The following is a 20,980-nucleotide window of genomic DNA, read 5'->3' on the forward strand; positions in this document are numbered from 1 at the left end:
TTGGCCTAGCAGGAATCCATAAAATCCATCCTTGGCCTAGCAGGAATGGCACTCCCCATAAACCCCAGGGTTCTGAGGAACTGAAGGCCAAGCTCATTTGGAAAAATCACCCACTTGACTTCCTTTCCATGATTAAGGTTTCCCATGGGCAAGGGGAGATGGAAACGGGGACAGACGCAGAGATGTCAGTTTAGAGCAATGAGAATGATAAATATGACGGTGACAGAAGCAATAAAGGTAAAGCAGAAGAAGGTGAGGAATAGAGTTTAAATCAGAATTAAACCCGTGCACGTACAGCTCTCGTCTCTCCTGTCCAGCCAGCCTGACCCAACCATCTTCACCATGAGGATGCCCAGAAAAATGAGGAGCAGCACTACGCTGGCGAGGCAGAGGAACTGGGAGAGGTAGTATTCCAGGCCTTTTCCCTTCCCCTCGGGCTGCTGCCGGGGGGCTGAGCGGAGCAGGGCAGTGCGGGGGGTCACTCCGTACCCCCCATCACTGGACGCCCGCCACGGGAAGCGCCGGATCAGCCCCCCGGCCCGGCCGCCAGCGCTCGCATCCCTCTCTGCCTCCTTGCCAACGCTGGAAGTCAGGTCCTCCTTCCCCCTCCTGAACAGCTGACTGAACCCCCCGGGGGCCGCCGAGGAGCCCCACTGGGTGCTGGGGGTCACCTCACCTTCCCGTCTCCACCAGCTGTTGGAGGAGAGCCCCTTCCTCTCCCCCGCCGTGTCCCAGGGATCCCGGGAGCTCTGGACCCCAGCTCCCACTGTGCCCCAATGGCTCCTGGACTTCAGGCCCCCGCTCTCCTCGCTGGGAAGGGGTTTGGAGCCGAGCCCCCCGCTCCTGCCAGCCGAGGAGCCCCAGTAGGGCGTGGAGCTCAGCCCCCCGACCCCATCCGGGGGCGGCCCCGAGCCAGCCCTGAAGCCGAGCCCGCCGCCCCTCTCTGCCGATGGGCTCCACTGGGACGCGGAGCTGGACCCCCGGGCCCTGTCCAGGGTGGGTCTCAGCCCGCTGCTGAGCCCCCCGCTCCTCTCTGCTGACGAGCCCCACTGCAGCGAGGAGCCCCGCATCCCATCCAGGGTGGCCCCCGGCCCCGTGCTGAGCCCCCGGCTCCTCTCTGCGTTCGTGCACCAGTGGGACGAGGGGCCGAGCCCCCCGGGCCCGTCCAGGGGCGGGTGAGACCCTCCCCCGAGCCCCCCGCTTCTCTCTATGGACGTGTCCCACTGGGACGGGGAGCTCAGCCCCCCGTGCCCGGCCAGGGACGCCCCCAGCCCGCCCCCCCCCTCTCTCCACAGCCGTCCCCCAGCGCTCCGAGGGGCTCAGCCCCCCGAGGCTGTCCCGGGACAGGCCGCCCTCAGCCCTGTTGCCTCCGCCTCTGCCCGGCGGGGACCCGCGGGGGTCCCCCCAGGCCTGCCCGCCGCCCTCCCTGGACGTCCCCCAGCGGGACGCGGGCGGCTGCCCCCCTTCTTCCTCCTCCTCCTCCTCATCCTCCTCCTCCTCCTCGCTGTCGCGGGTGAAGCCGGAGCGCTGCCGCGAGGGCGAGGCCTGCGGCGGCCCGGCGGGGGAGCGGCCGGGGCTGGGCGGCGCGGTGCGGCCGCTGCGCCGGGCGGCCGCCACCTCGGCCCGCAGGCAGCCCAGCTTCTTGACGTAGACCTTGCGGGTGGTGGCGGTGATGGGCCCCGGGCGGTAGCCGAGCGCCAGCAGCTCCTTGCGGAGCTCCGCGTCCGTCAGCTCCGCCATGGCCGCGCCAGGCCCCGCCGGAAGCGCCCCGCGGGCGGGAAGCGCCGCCGCCATGTTGGGAGGGGCCCGGCGCGCCCCAGCGCCGCCATCTTGGGAAGGGCAGACAAGGGAGGCGGGGCGGGCGCCATGTCGGGGAGGTCGAGGGGAGCGCTGCTGCTCTGAGGGATCGGAGGGAACGGGCGGCGGGAGCTGCTGCTCCCCTCGGGACGGGGAAGAAGGGGCGAGAAATGGAGAAAGCAAAGGGCAGAAGCAGCCTCAGCGCTGGGGTCGGCCAGTGTCACTGCCCGCGACAGTGATGGGTTGTCCCCCCTCGAGCATCTCCCACCTCACCCTGACCAAGCCACACCGATGTTCTGACGCTTTTAGGGCCGTTCTCCCCAAAAATGTGTCTTTCCCAGCCATCTGCCAGCCCCACACACATTGCCTCCACCACTACCAAGTCATCGCCAGCGGCTGGAGCCCGACCAGCGCCTTCGTGGGATCAGGGGCCGGAGCCCAGGGATAATTCCCGGGAAGGAGGGTCCCCGCACGCTCCGCAGCACAAAACAGCAGAACCAAGTGTCAACTTGTAAATTTGTTTTGGCAGGGCAGTGATGTGCAGTAATTGCTTTTTCCTGCTCCCGCCTCTAAAGAAAGTAATGACAGTGGCTGAAATACTGTGGCGTAATATCGGAATTTAATTAAAGATAATGAGAAAGCAGCGATGAATGCACGGGTTGGATGTGTGCCGCTGGTGTTGGGATCGAGGTGTGATACCGGAGTGGGAGACGTGCCGTGGTCCCTTGGGACCCACGGGCAGTGGGAGGCTCGGGGGGATGCTCAGCCTGGATGAGACGGGAAGAGCTGGGCTGTGCATTCCTGACATGAATCCCAGAATCACTGAGGTCGGAAAAGACCTCCAAGACCGTTGAGTCCAACCTATGGCCAATCCCCACCTTGTCCCCCAGCCCAGAGCACTGAGTGTCACGTCCAGTCTGTCCTTGGACACCTCGAGGGATGGAGACTCCACCACCTCCCTGGGAGCCCCTTCCAATGCCTGACCACTCTTTCCTCCTCGTGTCCAACCTGAACCCTCTATCTTGAGGCCATGTCCTTTCATCCTGTTGCTAATCCTTCTTTCAGGACCCTCCTCCTTGTTCAGGGCTCCAAAGTTCCCCTCACTCTCCCCAGTTTATCCAAGAAAGTAGCAACAAGATGCTGAGATTTGTTCATCTGGTTGGCAACAGCAAATATATCCTCAGTAGAGGCCAGGGAGCCCATTACAAGAGCAAACTCAGCTCCACTGGGAAGTGTGAACACGCCAAGCTGAGCCTCCCCTGCGCTCAACAGCAAAGCACCACTGACAGCTCATAATGTGGAGCGGGGTCTAATGTAAATAAGGAATTAGAATATTACACGGATTCTGGGAGCTCACAGCTCTCGCTTTGGAGAAGCTCTGCCCAGACATGCAGATCAGTGCTGGCATCCAAGCCTGAGCTGATGCAAACCTGGGAATCACATGAACTCATCTTGTTCTGGAGAAAAAAGGCAACAGCAAAAGCCCCAAACCTGTCTTTTCAACTTGAGTTTCTATCAGTCAGGGAAGTTACTCCAGGCCAGAGTTTGGTCCAGCAGCCTCATTGCATGACCTTTGGAGGGGAGAACATGGGAATGGTGTTGGAGAACTGGAGGATGGGGGAAAAGCTGTGATTCCTCCTCAGAATGGAGGTTGGCAGGCCTCTTAGTTGTGGAGAGGAATCCACAACCCTTCTTCCCTAACAAGGCAACCTGTGGGAGCACCCCTGCCTTCCCTGGAAGGTACCTGGAAGGCCCCCGTGGGATAGGCAACAGGAGCAGAGAGGCCTCCTCCTCTCAGCCCATATCCCCATGGACAATCCTCGTTCCTGTCCCCCTGCCCACAGTGCCAGTGATGAGCCTGGCAGTGGATTTCCTATTTTTGCAGCCCCCTCATCATCCTCACAGCTCTGGGAGCAGCAGGGGCTGCCGGGAGCTCGGTGATGCTCAACTGTGGAAAGGCAGTTTCCCAGCCCCCAGTGTAGCTCTGAATCTCTTGGCTGTAAATATCCTGGGAAGCTGGGACAGCAAGGAGGGGGCATCCTCCACCTTCCCTGCGAGCCCAGAAGCTGCCTCAGACCTGCTGGCACTGACTCAGATGCCAACTGGGAAGAGCAGCCATGTGGCACCGTCTGCTCCTCCTCTGGAAGCACCGAGACAGGCCTGGTGTGACAGAGGGACAGGAATAGATCTGCTCTGTGTTCACACAGTGAAGAGGGGAGCGGCTGCACCCCAAAACCCACGGGTAGCAGCTGAGCTCTTCCCCTCCTGACTGATGGGCTGCTGAAACCCCGCCATCCCCCCTCCTCAGCCGTGGCATTTGGGTGACAGTCCCACATATGTCACCGGGGAAGTGTCGAGTCTCACTCGGGAGCCGACTGTGCCCATTTATCACCCTGTCACTCATGGCAGTGGCACAGGTGTGACCCAAGAGCTCCTGTCCTCGCCCTGCTGAGTGATTATTACGTTAGAAAGTCAGATGTGACTCCATTCTCTTCTCTCCTCTTTCCCTGCCTCTCTCCACCAACTGTGGGGCTGCTCATCCCACCACGAAACTCTGGTTTCTGGAGCAGCAAATTCCTCCTACCTGCCTGGAGGTGGGCCTGGGTGCTGCTGCTGCCAAAGCACCTTCCAGGGCACGGGGTACCGTCTGTCCTGCAGCATGGAGAACATTTCCTTCTTAACCAGAGCTCCCCTGACAACAGGAGTTATGCCTGGGGCGATGGTTGGGATCTATCCATCCATCTCCTTCCAGCAGAGGTTCTGCTTCTCCTACTCAGGCCCCTGAGGGTGGAAGGAATTCAACTCCAAAAGCTGGAGGCCCCGTGTACTTTGGTGCCTGTTTGGACAAGATAGTTGTTGCTGCATGACAGGGGTCCCTACAGCCACTGTCACTACCAGCCCTATGTCCTGAGCTGGGATTTATAGCCAGGACAACTGGGAAGAGCCACTGGCAGAACCAGTGGGTCAAAGCCAGCCCTTGCTGCTGCAGCTTGTCTGGGTCCAAGTGTAAGAGCAGAGGGAGAGATCCCTGCAGTGGTGAATCTCCCTGTGGAAATCTCCACAGCGTCAGCCTCACACCACCCTGGTGGGAAATGGTCCAAGAAGCAAATCCAAGAGGCTCATGTTCACTTTCTTTCCTGCTGTCACTGGAAAACTTTCCTTCCTGGCTGGCACAGGGGAGCTGTCAGTCTGGGAGGTGGTGGGAGTGAAGGAGCTGGGCCAAGGGCACACTGGAGGGACAGCCCTGACCCACAGCAGAGCTCACACAGGGGGGTTAGGAGCAGTTTTCCCCTCAGGGGGAAATTCTCCTTGTTTTCCTGTGGCAGGGCAAAATCACACCTGGAGTAAAGGTTTGGGTCTCTCTGGTCCCCCCTGCAGCAAACAGCCTGGCTCTGATCTGGCTGCACACCGGGGTATGTGTGGTGCAGCTCCTCCAGTGATTCCCATGCCAGCTCTTCCATGGATGTCACTCCACTGCAGACTGAGCTCCTGTAGCCCAATAGCCGAGGCTGCTCTCACTTCCAGCCTAATGGAATGCATTATTTCCCATCTTCCTCCCCCTCAGAGTCATTATAGTGATTTCACAGCTCACCCTGTCTCAGCAGCAAACCCAGAAAAGCAGGAGCTACCTGGAGCTGATCAGTCCCTGGACAAGGAGTGTGCCTTTGGATCAAACATTAGAGCTGTAACCCACACTGTGCTGGAGGTTCCATTATGCACTGGGAGATCTCTCCTCTCCCAAGGGCTGGTTATGGCAGAACACACTGAGGGGTGTTGTTCCAGCACAAACAGAGCTCTTGGAATGAGCTCAGCGAGAACAGAACTCAGGTTGGGTTGGGAGGGTAAAATTGGATTGGAATTGGATATATGCACGTACAAACCATTGATCTCATCCATCCTTACTTTACATATGTTGGATTTCCTGCTGCCAGCATAGAGGAGCAGCTCTAAAATTAGCCAAAGGTATGGAAATGGAGAGCAGGATGTTCAAGTGGAATTACAGTTTCACCTCCGGGTATGTTTGAGAGGCAGCAATGAGGGCAGAGCCCGGTGTCATTGCCACATGCTGGGCCTGGCACAGCCATGGCACACGGATTCCTCACAGTGCTGTTCATATCACAGGGGGCATGTGAGGGGTTTGGAGCACAGGCAGGAGCTGCAGATCAGAGCTTCTTCCTTGGACACCTCCAGGGGTGGGGACTCCTGCACCTCCCTGGGCAGCCCCTTCCAGTGCCTGACCACCCTTTCCATGGAGAAATTCCTCCTTTTGTCCCACCTGACCCTCCCCTGGCACGACTTGAGGCCGTTCCCTCTCCTCCTGTCCCTTGTTCCCTGGGAGCAGAGCCCGACTTCCCCCTCCTGTCAGGGAATTCCAGAGGGAAAAGGTTCCCCCCCTGAACCTCCTTTTCTCCAGGCTGAGCCCCCCCAGCTCCCTCAGCTGCTGCTCACGGGACTGACTCCAGAGCCGTGCTCAGGAGGATGGGGATGTTCTCTAGAACCCAGAGCCCTCCCTCTCTCCTTTCCCACACTTCTCCATCTGGCTGAGAAGCACGAAGGATTGAAGACACAAATCCTCTGTTTAATTGTGCTGCGCATTTTATTATCTCACCTCAGATTTTGCTGTTAATCTCTTACAGATTTCATTTACATAAGTGGAGTCTTTCAGCTTTAGCAGCTCCAGCGCTTTCTCTTCTGATTCTGCAGATATCAGTCAGCTAAAAAGAAAAGAGAAAAGCACAAGTGTCCTTAAATTTGTCATTCAGTCTTTCAGGGCTTTCTATATTGTTTCCCACTCCTCAGCTCCTAAAGTAAAAGTTCAAAAGCAAACTGAAATCAGCACAGGCAGAACAACCCTCACAGGGAGAGCAGGAGCCTCTTACCTGAGCTTAGATGTCCCAAACAAGGCAAAGGTGCAGATATAACTCTGGGGAGACCCATCCCACCATCCCTTAATCTGCAGGCAGGAAGAGCTGCACAGCAGACTGCCCCTGGATGTTTTATTTGTCACAATTCCCACACACTGAGCCCAAAGGAAAAGGAGGATTTGCAGCAAATTCAAGTATAATTAAGTGTTAGTGTTAAGCCCCCATGCAGGGAGCTGGTGTTCCGAGCTGGCTGCAGGTGCTGAGCTGCCTTGCAGGTGCAGCTGGAGTTATAAACCCTTTTGGAAATTGCTCCCTGAAGACTGAGGACGTTTTGGGAGGAGGAGTAGGGAAGTGGCAAACGGCACCGAGGGGAGCTGCTGGGACGGGCTGTGCTGCTGCTGACAGCCAATCTCAGCTCCAGGGCACAGGCAGCACCTTACGAAGAAATAACCTTCCCAGAAGGGAGTGGTTGGGTTCTGAGGGCTCTATAAAGTGAGCAAACATGACACAAAAGCCCTTCTGGGAAATATAAATATCTCCGTGCTGATGAGCTGGTGAGGGGAGGCAAAGGCAGAATTCCCAAGGCAGAAATCAGCCTCCTGACAGTACCGTCTGGGGTGTCCTGTAACAGCTCTGCCAGCACTTTCTCCAGGGCATCTTGGTATTTTTCCAGTTGCCTTGGGGTAAGCCACATCCCAGGTCTGACAGGAACAGCCTGCTGTTGAGAGAGCCAGAGAAGTCAGAAGGAAAAGCTAAGGAGAGCCGAGGAAGGCAGGTTGGGAACAGCCAAGCTCCCTGCAGGAGTGGCTGCACGGGTGGGCAAAGAGTTCCCTGTGTTCAAGTGGAAAAGCACAATTTTCAGATTTGGTAACCAGGCAAACATGTCTTTGAGAGCTTAGCCTGGCACTTAAATCCCTAAAATTGTCCATTTTCTGCACTGTATACAGACTTTGGGGAGTGCAGCTGCATGGGCCCAAGTTTATAAGAAGTGTGGGATCAGAGGTGACACTGGGCAGCACAGCTGGGTGAGAAGGTGACAGGTTAATCCCAGAGCTGAAGCAGAGCTGGGAATCCCTGCCTTGAACTTGGCTGGGGTTCACTGAGTGGCAAAGGCAAACCTCATGGTTCCATTTTCCTGAGGGAGAAGCCAGGTGGGGCTCAGGGGTGACCTGGCTGCTGAGTGTCCAAGATAATATATAGGGGGGGGAGGTAAAACATTTCTCTGGTGCAACGTGGCAGAGGACACCTCTTGGTCTCCTTGTCCCCCTGTGTGTCCTCGTGGGCTCCTCAGAGTCCAGTGGCTCAGCATACCTGGATGGCCCTGGCCGTGCTGGCACCCACACCGGGCTGCTCAGAGGAGCCTTCCTCATCCAGCTGCTGCAGGGAGCTCAGGGATTTCTTCTGCCCTCCCCTGTTCCTCTCCTTCTCCTGCAGCATCAGAGCAGAGAGCAGTGGCACAGTTAGTGATGCTGGGACGTGACATCCCGAGGGTCCCAGACCCGCTCTGCACCACAGCAGCAGTGGGATGCCCAGCAGCCAGGAACCCCCAGTGCTGGGCACAGAACCAGGGGCACAGGAGGTCTCACCACTGCCTGGAGCCAAGGTGGAATCCCCCCCAGGGGCTCAGGAAGGGCCAGCGTGGCCTTGAGGACTGAAATGCTGCCATGCAGCAGAGGCTGCACGTGGGGGGTAAGGTCGGGTTACAGGGTGGAGGGGGAAGGTCTGCAGTGAACAGGACACTCGTGTCACTGTTGATCAGTGCAAGGTGACACCATCAGCTGAGGACAGTGACCTCACTGAGCTGGCCCAGAGACCTGGCCCTGGTTCTGTTCTGGGGCACTGGCAAGGAAGTTTAACTGAGCCCTGCACAGGCTCATGGCACGTGGAGAGCTCTGGGCAGAGGTTGTGTGTTACCAGCCTTCCTGCAGGTCTGTAATGTCAGTCCTTTACCAGTCATGGGGCCAAACTTGGCTTCAGGGCCCTCCCTTTATTCCCAGCACAAAGGAAAAAGCCAGAGATGCTTTGGGATATGACAGACACATGCTCAGAGGAGCAGGGGCAGCGTTTGGGGGACAGAGTTCACCCACATACCTCTAGAAGACCCTCAGTCCCTGGCAGACACAGAGCTACAAGGGCTGTGACACATGAACAATTGACCTGGAGAGTGTGCATGGGTCCCCCCATCCTCCCCGAGGACACTGAGGGATGACTGTGCTCCCTACGGGAAGAATTGCCCTCCAGTGAGTGGATGGGTGTTGGAAATAGGATTTCTCCAGCATCAATGGGCTCTGCACTGCGGGGGAAGCTCACTTGGGCTGTGTTTCAGAAGATGCAGTTCTCTGAGCCTGCCTGACACTTCTCAACAGTATTAGTTTCACATCAAAAGCAAAAACGTTCTCTCTGCACGTCCCAGAGGTGACAACCATCCGGAGGATGGTTAATTATTTGTTGCAACAAAAGACCCGTCACTGTGGTGATGAGAGGCTGCAGCTTTGCTGTAAAAATTACAGCCACTAGCACAGAGGAAGGAAAAATGAGCCCGTGGGCTGCAGGTGATAACCCACACAGGTCTGTCAGACCTCATGGAGAGGAGTCCAGGCTCTTCCTTTCTGGTCTCACACCTTAGGAATTGTCTCTGTCCTCCCCCACTGCCCTGAACTCTGGGAGGAGTGTGGGATGGGCTGGATCACAGTGTCTCCAGGGAAACAGGAGGGGCAGGGGATGGGGTAACAGTGGCACCTGCAGAGTCTGGGAGGTGAGGGCAGGAGAAGCACCTCTCCTGTATTATTCAACACATTTTGGAGGGGTTTACCTGCATTTTCTGGAAGTCACTGTGGGTGAAGAAGGGCATGAAGCCTTCAGCCTGTTCAGCCAGCAGAGACACCAGGTACACCAGGAGCAAACCAGCCACCACCTTCCTTGAAACCATCGTGAGAGTCTGAACAACACAGGAAAGAAGACACGAGGGTAAAGTGTGGACAGGGACATTCGACCAGAAATCCCTTTGGCCTTGCATCAGCTGCAATCAAATTCATCCCCCAGCTAACCAGAGGTGTATATTTACTCTTCCAGTTGCTCCTGAGCTGAGAATAGAAGTGTCTTGACTGACAATTCTCTTCTCCAACCTGGTTGTGTAAACAGGTTTGTTCTTGAGCACCATCTCCAGGGACGTCAAGCCCAGCCCTGCAGTGCTGCTCCAGCCTCCCTCCAGCTCTGCTGGAGTGAGGATCTCACACATCCAGAGCAAAACACTCCCATCAGTCCCACTGCCAGCACGGGAGACTGTGCTGCTGTGAGAGGGAAAAACCATGACAGCTGTCTTGTTAATTTTGTTTTGTTGTTCCTCCCCCCCTGGAAGCCTTGGTGGACTGGATCTTTTAAGAAGCCTCATTGGGTCCAAGAGAGAAAGGTGCTTGCCAGGTGTTTGCCAGCCCAGCTCTGTATAATCCTGGAATAAAGGGCTCTAAAAACCACCTTCTGGAGTGATTTAACTGTGACTTCTTGTCAGGAGAGGACTTACGTAAACATTAAATGTTCTCTTTAAATATTAAAATACTCTCCCTGGATGGATTTAATGAAGTCTGGTCCCACAGCTTAACTACTTCACCTGATTGGAGCCTGATCCTTAATTAGTTTCAGCAACCTCTTGGTTTGGACATTATTGAAAAGACATTGTTAGGTCAAATTTGACTCCTGAATTAGATTTGCCATAAATATCAGCTGGTATTGAACCAATGGCCAGTGGAAGTTAATAAATATTCTCTTTCCATAGCACCTGCCAGTCACATCCTCTCCTCACTGCTCGGGGCAGCACTGGGGCCATCTCCCCCTGCCCACCCACGCTGGGTCACCACAGCCCCACGGGTCCCCCTGCCCTGGGACATCACCCTGGGTGTCCCACCAGAGGCACCATTTCCTGCAGGGATCAGGACAGGATTTCTTAGGCTCTCCCCTTGCAATGCAATGTGTTACCTCAACAGCATTAATCTTTTGTGCCTTTTCATTTGTTCTATCACTGTAGTAAAATATTGCTGTATACAAAGAAATAAACCCTGTCACCACCTTCATCTCGGCTTGACTATCCCTCTGGGAGTTGATTCGCTCCCTCTTCCCCCACAGAAACACCCACACACACTTCTTCAGTCAAAAATGTCCTTTCTGAGTGGCCCTCCCTTATTTTGCAGGCAGGACATGTTTCCCAGCCCAGAGATCTCTCGCTCAGCCTCTCCAGGCAGGGTGTACTTTGTTGTTAGTGAATTCCCAGCTCCAGAGGGAAAACACAAAGCAGGAGGATCCCAAGTTCAGCATCAGCACAACAAAGTACCACAGGCAGGTGGGGTGGTGCCAGGTCTGCCCATCCCCCCATGAACGGGGGAGAAATGGCAGTTTGGGGCAGGAGGGGTGAACAGCCGGTGTGAGCACAGTGACAAGGCAGGATGTTTATCTATGGAGCTGTCTTCCAAACAATCCAGTCATTCCTGTCAGTAGGACCTGCCTGTGACTCATTTTGTCAGCTGAGCTCAGGGGGCACCAGGGCTGCCTGTGCTCTGCAGCCTTGGTGCCTGCTGGGTGCCCATGGCAGGGAGGGAGGCAGGAGCTGCTGGAATCAATGCTACCCTGATGGGGAGGGAGCCAAAAGCACCTTCCCCTTTGTTTTGGCATCACTTTTGTTCCCTCCTCCTCCTCCTCAGAGCTCTCTCTGCTGGGGCCAAGACATGCCAGTAGCACCAGCACATCTGAGTGCCCCCCAAGTGCCCACCCCCCCAAGGTGTGGCAGCAGGGACCGTGCACCTACCTGGGCAGTGCAGCCACGGGACGCTGGAGGTCAGAGCTCTTCTCCCTGCTGTTCCCTCCTGGGTGCTCCTGCTGGCCTTCCCTCCCTTTATATCCACGTGCAGCCACTCACCTGCGCAGGTGCCCCCTGTCCAGCTGCCAGGAGGTTCCTGGCCTGCATGGAAACAGGTTTCCCAGGCAGGGAACGTTGTTATCGGCATTGGATTTTTAGGAGTTCCTCGTTTCCAGGCTGGCAGCAGTTCTCAGTGGGTCCCAGATAGATCTCCTGCTGCCTCAGCTTCCCCACCTATGACATGGAGAGATTCCTCTCTCCTGCCTTGTCTTTGTAGATCCTGAGCCCTGCAGGGTGAAGTTTTCATCGTGTGAATATACCAGCAATAAAATGACACCTGTGTCAATTATATTTCCACTGCATTTGACAAATCACAATAATGTCAAAGTTGCCACTTTGAGTCTTCCTGTGGCCCCTTTTCCCACTCTCACTGAGCATTTCCCAGTCCTGGGCACACAGGTCCCCCTCAGGGACATAAACCCTGCACTGACATCCCTCTCCAGACATCTCTCTCCCCCTCTGTGCTCCCCCGAGACCGTCAGACAGGAGCTGATGCCGGAGGGTTTGGGATCAGGCCAGACACATCCTGGTGCTGTTCATGAGGAACCCGAGAGCAGCCAGGCGAGAGACAGGAGGGGGGAATGAGGGGAAGCAATGAAATCCATCTGCATCAAGCAGCTCCATGGGGTGTGAGAGCAGGGAGAGCAGCAGCATTCCTGCCTGGCTGGGCAGTGTGTGCGGGAGATCTGGAACAGCGGCGGCCGAGCCCCGGGAATGACATTTGTCACCTGGCTCCAGCACGGAGAGTCAATACCACACCAACACCCCCCGGGGCCACAAGGGCCTGCTGCTGTCACAGCCATCAATACCACTCAATTTGGGCCAGAGCCCTCCTGCAGAACACGTGCCTGTCACTAAGGTGCTTCCCGGCTCCCCGTGCATTCCTGGCAGGTTATCGCTGGGGCCGAGCTGGAAAACTCCCAGAGGCGTCAGCACAGCTTCTGTCCCTGGGACCATGTGTGGGGTGATGAAAGAACTTTACACACACCACAGGGGGGGTTCCCCCCTCCCTTTCCTAAACAATTTGCACAAACCCCATTTGACACCGGCTCTCATTTTAATTGACTTTTCCAGTCCTTTTTTGCATGGTTATGATGGATGCAGCTGACGAGTCAGCAGATGGTGCTGGGAAGTGACAAATTAGTTACCGAGAAAGGTCACTTTTTCAGAGCTACTAAACTTTCCCATGTCTTGTCCCTTTGTCCCTCCAAGATGTGGCTGGTTGGCAGCTTTCCATCTGTCTGCAACAGAGCCTCGGCGTCGGAAAGGACAACCTTCCAAATCAAACGGGGAGATGAAAATTAATCATATCTGTATTAGCTGCATGCTGCCTGCCAGCCTCACCTCTTAATTATGCAAGAGTGCTCAGAAAGGAAGGAATCATGGAGCTGAAAATAAGGGATCTGACTCCAAGTCTGCAGTGGAAGCGCCAGAGTGGGTGGGAGCAACAGGCACCTCGTGGCTCTGGGTTTGCCCAGTCCATGAACGCAGCTTTTGGCACATTCCCATTGTCTCTGCAAAACAAGGATAAATGAAAATAAAATCCCAGCTGGAGATCTCCCTGCCAGCATTATCATGCAAAAATTCCATCCTGCTGCAGCCCTGGCACAGTTTGCAACCTGCAGCCCCCAAAACTCCCCTTGGGTTACGGTGCCAAACCACAGCAGAGGTCAGAAGTTCAACAGAAATGTGATGTGCGAGATGGGGCCGGTGCAGTTCTGCCTGTTCCTAAAGTTAAACGTTTGGCATAATTGGAAGTAATTTTCTCTGGAAACTGGCAGTGGAAGTGCAGTCCATTAAGCCATGTATCAACTGCAGTGTCAGGGAACCGAGGGAGGAACGAGCTCCCTGTGCCAGAGGCACTGAGCATTTGTCTCCATGTCCTGTGCTCTCCCCTCCAAGCTGCCCTGGGCTCGGGGTGTTTGGCAAGTGGCTGCAGGAAGCAGGAGATCAGAGCCAGGATGACTCTGAATTTCAGCCCCAGGCCTCTGCAGTGGTGGGGAGCACGTGGGGGACTGGGGAGCACTGAAATCCCCCCTCCTGCTCTGGGCAGGCACTGGGGGATCCCCAGCAAAGCTTCCAGTTTGGGGGTGAGCACCAGAGCTCCAAGAGCCCTCGTGGGCCACATCACCCTCTTCCCCCCATATCCAACAAGCTGCCTGGATGGAACTGGCACGCTGGGAAGGGGGGACAGGGCTTTATGCAGGGCCAGTTGCTCCCACAGCCCTGCCAGACCCACAGCAGCCATCAGGCTTGGAAAAAACACATCACCAAGCCCCAGTTCCCTTTGCTGGAGCTCACAGGAATATCTGTCTCACCCCACTCACATGGAATTGGTTTTGCCCAGCGTCAGATGAGTCCAAAACCCGGTGCAGGCTCTGCTGCTGGAATGGCTGCAGTCACCCAGCGAGGTCGGCGTGGGAAGGGGCTCACTTTGGGCTCGGGAAGCAGCAGCAGAAATCTCCTTTTGCCAGCCCAGGCACATCCTCCAGCTGCTGTCACTGCATGGATGTGTTACAGATTTCACAGGCTCTGAATGCTCCTAATGAGTAAAAGCACCAGTGGCAAATTTTAGTGCAGTTTTCCAAATACTAATGCTCAATAAACATTTGCAGAATTCACAGGCTTAAAACATGTGTTAATCTGCAGCATAAATATTTTAAGGGTCCAATCTCCCCCTTCCTGTCCCCAAACTTGCCTGGTCCCACTCGGATTCCTCCCCATGGCTCTGGTGTAATTCAGGGTAATTCATGGCCATTCCTGGCTGAGTGAGAAAATGCATTTAAAAAATCCCTTTTTCTAATAAAATACATTTCTGTGCTTATAAACACTTCCTGTTCTCTCAATCAAGGAACAAAATGAACAAGAGTAAAATGTCTCCTTGCTTCATTTTTCTACATTTTTGGTCACTCCTTTGCCATCCTCTCCCCGAGCTGGAAGAAGTGAAGAGAGAAGGGAGAGGAGGTGAGAGAACACGATGGGATGCAGCTCAGCTGTTCCCATTTTGGTTTTCAAATCCAAGCTACAGAGTTTGCACTTGAAGGCTCAGGAATATTTTTAGGAATGGTAGAAAATGCAGCCTCATGCACAGTGAGGGGCTGTAACTGGCTTATCCTATGGGACTGGGCACCCTCCCTGGGCACCCCTCTGTCCTTCTGGGGTGCTGGTGACCCTGGGCAGGCAGTGGGAGAGCCTGGGATCTCCCACAATCCAAGTCCTGGGCTGAGCTCAAAGGCAGGGAAATCGCTCAGCATTTCAGTAAAAGAGGTCCCTGCCCTGCTCACAGGGAATATTTATTAGATTTGATGAAGTGCAATTCAGCTTTTACACACTCCAGGCACCCACTGACCTTTTATTTTCTCGTTCCCTCCTTCCCTCCTGCTGTTCCCGTATCAAACACCGGCGGATCAGGTTAAGCACTGCAAGACAGCACACCAAGGCACCACGAAATGCATTAAGTGGCTGTTTGTGGGGCCGCTCGGGCTGTCACAGCAGCAGGGGGATGATGGATGATGTTCCTGCTCCCACACAGGAGGCAAACCCAGCCCTGTGCTCACCACTGCAGGGGGAGCACTCAGGTAAGGCCCAGCTCAGTGCAGCCAGGTGTGTCCCCGAGGGAAGGGATCCAACCCCCGGGATTTGCAGATGGACATGGGCCGGGCATGTGCCCACCCCGGGGGAAAGAAGGGCAGGAAAAAAAGGGGGGAAAGAAAGAAGAGGGGGGGAAAGAAGGGGCACGGCCATTGCTGTGGTCAGTGGTTCCAGCTGTCAAAAGGTTTCCTGGGACAGTGACAGATCGATGCCAGCTGCCCAGGATTTGTCAGACCCTCACTGGAGTCACCCTGCTCGTCCCACACCCCTCGGCAGTCAGTGGCTGTTTATCTGTGTCTGGGGTTTGCTGCTGCTGCATCTCCTTTCTGGCTCCCAAGGCACCAGTTCATCCTGCAGAGAACAAGGAATCAGGGTCAGATGCCTTCGGGGTGACAAACAGATGGTGCAGGTGACAGGTCAATGTGCTCCCTGTGAGTGACCCCAGGAGAGACCTGGGGACCAAGGAACAGCGGCACTTCTATCCCTGCTGGGACATGGGGCCAGGAAAACCAGATGGAAAACTCTGACAGCCACAGAAAGTGCTGCAGAGACACTGGGGCCTGTGCAGATCTGATCCCAGCAGAGGACTCACATTTGATAAAATACCCATTTAATCCATGGATCTTTTGCTTAGGCGTGGAACAGCAACCTCAGCGAAAGCCTCTCAACCACAAAAGCTTTAGAGAGCTAAACACTAAAGATTGGGAATTAAGGAGAATAAATATTAATGAAAGGAGTGGAAATATCCATCATTTCTCCAGACAGTCCTGCCCGTGCCCTCCTCCTCTGCACGGGCCCTTTGCATTCCTGCTCTCCGGAGCCCTGGCAGTGCTCAGAGTGATCCTGCAGGGCTGGAACTGAGGCACGAGCCACACAGAGGATGGAGGGAGCCCACAGCCCATGGGGAAGGAAAAAGAGGAGCAGGAGCTGCACAAGAAAAGGGTTGCTGGACCAGTGTGGGATTCACTGCTGCAGGTCAAGCCCCGAGTGGCACAGCCAGAGCCAGAACTGTTATATAAAGGGATGGGGAGAAACCTGGCCTGGGCTGGATGGAAGAAGAGAATCCAATTACAGGATGAAGGACACAGGGAGAGGACGGACACGTTTGGTCTGGAGCAAATCTGTAAAAGGCTTTAAAGCAGGGATGGCAAGAAGAGGGAAAAAATGACCCACAGTGCAGGACCCTTGGCCACCAGCAAGAGGAGTAGGGGCCCTGGAATGGGGCCGAAGGCAGGGAATGGGGCTCTGCAGCTGGCTGGGGGCATGACCAGGGCAGTGACAGGAGGGATTCTCCCCAGGACACTCGAAGTACCACCAGGATGTGTTTTTTCTGGGAGCTGGGGTACCAATTTGGCTGTTCAGGGTGCCATGGGGACATTGGAGTAAGGAGCCAACCCAGCCAGGCACCAGGGAACAGCCCTGCTGGAAAGAGAAAACAAGCTGGCAACCCCCAAATTTCCTCTGTACTGTTTCCCAAAAGATTATAACCCAGCTGCCCATGTCACAGCAGTCTCCAGGCTTCCACTGAGAAAACCAAAGGCTTGTATTAGGAAGGAAAGAAATAAATTGACCCAGTTATGACAAAATGAAGCAGCGTGTGTAGAGCATCACCGTGGAGGGCCGGGAGCAGCCACTACAAGGCCCTCGGGAATAACAGGGTTCCACTTCAAATGAGATTTACAAATTAAAAATAAAAGAGCTGGATTGTTTCTGTGTGCCTGAACCCCCTTTTCTGGCTGCTCAGCCGGGCTGAAGACTGGGCCACAGCAGCACAGTAGACACTGTGGAATGAAAGAGGGGGTGTCTGGGCACATCCATCCCTCTGGAATTAGATAAAAGCCTCCCTTTTGCCCCTCTGACCTTGCAGTCAAGCACCTGCCACTAGTCAGGAGCAGGAAAGCTTGGAGAAAAGAGCTGGACATGGATCCCTGAGCCCCAGCTCTCCCTGTGAACTCCTGCCTAACACCTGCCTGGCTCAGGCAGCCCATAAACCAGGACACATCCCAGCGAGGGACTGACTCCAGTCTGCAAGATGGGAAGATCTCACTGGAGCATCTTCCCCATCGCCCTGTCAGAGCACAGCTTGCTCCTTTGCACAGCCCCCAGCACATGGGCTGTGCCAGTGCAGGCAGTGCCAGGCAGTGCCAGAGTGGCTGTGCCAGTGCCAGAGTGGCTGTGCCAGTGCCAGGCTGTGCCAGAGTGGCTGTGCCAGGTGGTGCCGGCGGCTCCTCCGTGGTTCTGCAGGGCTGGGGGGACTGTCTTGCACACCTGCCCACTCTGCTGCAGCCCTGGGTTGTCACTGAGGGAGGAGTGTTGACAGCACCACATGGAGCAGAGCAGGTTCTCAGCTGAGCTGGGATTGCTCAGCTCCTTGGCAAGAGAATGACAGGGCCCAAAGACTGGCTGTCTCTCCAAGGAAATCCTACGGTGCTTGTAGAGACATTACCTGGATCAGCAGAGGGAGGAAGAGCCTGGGAGCTGACAGGGGCCTGCCTGCTTGCAAATACCACGAGAAGAGGTTGACATGGGTTCTCCTGCTTCCCAGCTGCTTTCTGGCTCAGTGTATCCACTCCTGTGAGGCTGTTCTGGGGGAGAGCCTGGAGCAGGATTGTGATGGGGAACCTGCAGGAAAAGAGGAAAACAGGAGGTGGGGTCCCTCCTGCCCAAACCTTGTGGGTGGGAGACAGGAAACTGTCTTCTGTGTACCCTTATTTTTTGGGACGGAAGCAAGGGCACAGGACAAAGCAGCTCCCTGTGCACCCCCAGACCCCTGTCCTGGATGGATCCACTGGAGGGCACAGCCCTTGCCACGGCCCAGGTAGTCCCTGCTGGGGGAGGGAGGGCCCACTGAACCGAACTGTAAATACATCTGTGTCCTCCTTCTCCCTGCCACACATTTAAATCTATTTGATCCACTCTAATGGATTGATCTACAAGTTTGTGCACACACATCCTGCTTTGGACGGGCGGCTGGCAGCGCCTCGCCCATCACGGCCTGTCAGCTCCACTCAGCCTCACCTCCACCGCAGGGCGAATCCAATTACAGGATAAAGGGTTTTCTTCCCCTCCATATGGTCTCTATAACGCTCTGGCTTTATCTTTCCTTAACCCCTTTCCTGGCGAGGGAGCTCCCAAGTCCGGCGTAAGCGGCTCAGCGCCGCGGCCGCGCGTGGCTGCAATGTGATACCAGGAAACGGGGTCTTCCCAGGGCAGCCGGGGCACCAAGGCACCTTCCTCCCTCTTCTCCTGCCCACTGGGGAGGAACGAGCCCCTCCAGAAGGGAGGTTTGGGGCAGCACGCTGCAAAACTAGTCAGAAGCACAGGGGAAGCTCAGCACGGCCGTGCAGGCAGCACTGTGCTCGTGGCCAAGGGTCACAGGGCTGAGCCTCAGCCCAGCACCAGAATCTAAGCTCAAGCTTCTGCTTCATGACTGATTGGTTATGCTTCTGCACTTCTCTCCATCTTGCTCTGCCAGTTGTTCCCTTTGTGCCCCTGGGCAGGTGGGTCCCGTGCCTGTGCCCAGCACTGGTGCAGAGCTGGGCACAGGGGTAGGGACAGGCACCACAAAGGGTTCCAGGAACCCACCTCCCCTGAGGTTTGCTCTGCCTGTCGCTGAGCCCTGCCAACCAGCTGTATCGGCTCTGTGAAGTCAGTTATTTGATTATAATCATCAGCTCTTGCTTTACACAGGACATGAAAGCCCAGAGCAGCTCAGGCCCTGTCACGCAGAGTGCGAACAAACAACGGATGAGAGACAAGCTCATCTCAAAGCGCTTGGCAGGGCAGGAAAACCTGCAAGGGGGAAGAAAACCCTTTTCTTGAGGACAAACACAAAGGCAGCAAACCTCTCCTCCTGCATTAGCCAGGGCCTGGAATTTGCTGCTACCTTTTTGTCGTAGAGTCAGAACAGAACACAACCGAGAGCTCTCCAGGAGCGAGAACAGCCCATAAAGTTTCCCTGCTAAGAGACACCAAATTAAAGCCATCGCTTTCCATTTCTGAGACAGAGATGCAGCAGGAGCCGAGGTTGCATTCAGGACACGTCCTGGAGGAACCAGCCATCCTCGCCGGTGTCATTTCCCTGCACTGGGTTTATTCGAGGCCTCTGGAATTGCTCCGGCTGTGCTGACCTGGGAGAGCTCTAAATCCACTGACCCACACCCCGGGCTGGCTCAGGGCACTGGGGAGTCCACGAGGACACCTGTGCAGGGACAGCCCCGGGGGCACTGCAGGGGTGACTCAGGCTTACCTGCCCCACAGTCAGCTCCAAAAAGGGGAAACATCCCGGTCTGGATCTTGTTGACAGTCTGTTGGCAGTTCTCTCTCTGTGAAAGGTTCCTGGGGACCACGCATGAAGCCAAACCTGGACCACACCTCATGTTGAAGAGAGTGGAGGGGATCTGCTGAGCCAGAAAAACTCCCTCTGCAGAAAGTACTGCTGATCCTTTTCCCCAGCACCCAGACCTGTCAGTGACCCCCTCCCCTCATAGCTATGCTTTCTTTGTACAGCTCTCAACTCTTCAGGCAAAGTCAGGACACACAAAGAGGTGGCAGGAAGTCTCAGAGAGGAGAGGGGAAAATTAACAATCCCATGAGACACTTGTGTCCACATGTAAAACCCTGGAGAAACACCAGAGCTTTCAGGTGCTCCTGGTGCTAACTGCAAGGTTGAAGGTGGGCCATCACAGTGAAATACTGTAGCTGAAGAGAGTTACTGTGTCCCATGGAAGTTGGGAGGGACACACTGGAATCGAGATGGATGCACAGCTTCCAGGGCCATGGGACTTCTCCACGAGAAGCTCTTCCCCTCAGGGGAGACTTAGACCCAGAATTTCATGAGTGGTGGTTTCACAGGCCGTGGGGTGAGATAATTCCAAGAGGTACAGCCATCCCACGGGGAGTCCTTGTCCCAGGGCACCTGAGGCTGGTGTGACCCACTTCCTCTGACCATGTCCCAGTTCTGCTGCTGTTGGATCAGCGATTAGGACACAATCCATCCATCCATCCCACCCTCCTGAGCCTTCCGCTCCCGTGCCCCGGCTCTGAGAGCTCCAGCCTTGCAGAAGGGCCTCACTCATCCTGCAGGACAACGCTGACTTTTTCCATGCGTGTCTCGTGGAGGGCAGCGGTGAGGAGGAGGCTGAGAGCTTACCCCGTTATCCGATCAGGCGTTAACGCCCCAGATGTCAGGGATTAAGGGAAGAGCTTCCTAAGGCGCCTTAGGCAGGTCTCCTGGAGAAGGAGCACCCATGACCCAGAAGGAAGAAATGGGGAAGAGCTTGGATGAGATGGAGCACTGGTGCTCCAAGCTGGCACTGATCCTGCTGGGAAGGTTTCAGTCTCATGTGTCCTGGAATGGGGATCCCACACTCCACAGTCAGTGCTGAGAGACTGGGAGAAGCTTCTTTCCATCCTACTTGCTCTCCCAGGTTGGGCTGGTCTCTCTGCACTCTCTCTGGAGGGAATTCAGGACATCATTGCTAAGTCCTTTGTTCTCTGGCACAACCAGGGTGTGATTTAGGGTAACCCAACCAAGACCTGCCCCAAAACACTGCATTTACCAGGACTGCAGCCTTTGGGATGGGCAGTGGTTTCCCCTCCTGCCTTTGCTCATCTCCTCACACAGAGGTGGCCCTTGGCCATGCCAGCAGAGCCTGGATTTGCTCTGTGATGGGGACAGGTATCCACACCAGCAGCCCCCAAAACCAGGCACCCAAAACACAGAGCTAAGCCAACGGCTCAGACCCACAGAGCTCAATCCAGTCTTCCCCCCGTGACCTCCTCAAGGTCAGTGGGGCAGAACTGGGCAATCCCCAGTCCC

At 55.6% G+C, this 20,980-nt stretch overlaps 2 protein-coding genes across 5 annotated transcripts in view; both read right to left on the reverse strand.

The window, feature by feature from the left end:
* Nucleotides 1-1,771, reverse strand: part of LEMD2 (LEM domain containing 2) — a 10,713-nt gene extending 8,942 nt beyond the window's left edge. The window contains exons 1-2 of one of the 2 annotated variants that reach the window (XM_027659731.1): nucleotides 1,341-1,771; nucleotides 296-1,246 (exon numbers count right to left, since the gene is read on the reverse strand). In XM_027659731.1, the coding sequence (XP_027515532.1) occupies nucleotides 296-1,246; nucleotides 1,341-1,740 (1,351 nt within the window). In that variant the 5' untranslated portion in view covers nucleotides 1,741-1,771. Of the gene's footprint in view, nucleotides 1-295; nucleotides 1,297-1,340 lie in introns of those variants that run through there. The other variant, XM_027659730.1, reaches the window with a different exon arrangement.
* Nucleotides 1,772-6,375: 4,604 nt separating this feature from the next.
* MLN (motilin) lies at nucleotides 6,376-11,677 on the reverse strand. Of its 3 annotated transcripts, XM_027660002.1 has the most exons (5): nucleotides 11,458-11,677; nucleotides 9,475-9,600; nucleotides 7,974-8,090; nucleotides 7,272-7,380; nucleotides 6,376-6,512 (listed from the first exon to the last, which is right to left on the reverse strand). In XM_027660002.1, exons 2-5 carry the CDS (start codon nucleotides 9,589-9,591, stop codon nucleotides 6,505-6,507), a joined length of 351 nt encoding a protein of 116 aa, XP_027515803.1. In that variant the 5' UTR covers nucleotides 9,592-9,600; nucleotides 11,458-11,677; the 3' UTR covers nucleotides 6,376-6,504. The 3 variants fall into 3 exon arrangements, with proteins under 3 accessions (XP_027515803.1, XP_027515801.1, XP_027515800.1); XM_027660000.1 differs by lacking the exon at nucleotides 11,458-11,677 and having other exon boundaries at nucleotides 7,272-7,377; nucleotides 9,475-10,446; XM_027659999.1 differs by lacking the exon at nucleotides 11,458-11,677 and having other exon boundaries at nucleotides 9,475-10,446.
* Nucleotides 11,678-20,980: the final 9,303 nt, after the last annotated feature.

The sequence above is a fragment of the Corapipo altera genome, unplaced genomic scaffold (genome assembly GCF_003945725.1).
Source record: "Corapipo altera isolate COAL_440 unplaced genomic scaffold, ASM394572v1 77b, whole genome shotgun sequence".
Classification (NCBI taxonomy): domain Eukaryota; kingdom Metazoa; phylum Chordata; class Aves; order Passeriformes; family Pipridae; genus Corapipo; species Corapipo altera.

Excerpts from the sequence above, each read along its gene's own strand:
- MLN (XM_027659999.1), bottom strand. The coding sequence starts at position 9,678 with ATGCAAGGCCAAAGGGATTTCTGGTCGAATGTCCCTGTCCACACTTTA. Across the intron at positions 8,091-9,474 it reads GTGACTTCCAGAAAATGCAG|GAGAAGGAGAGGAACAGGGG; the intron begins GTAAACCCCTCC and ends CTGATGCTGCAG. Across the intron at positions 7,381-7,973 it reads GCACGGCCAGGGCCATCCAG|CAGGCTGTTCCTGTCAGACC; the intron begins GTATGCTGAGCC and ends CTCTCTCAACAG.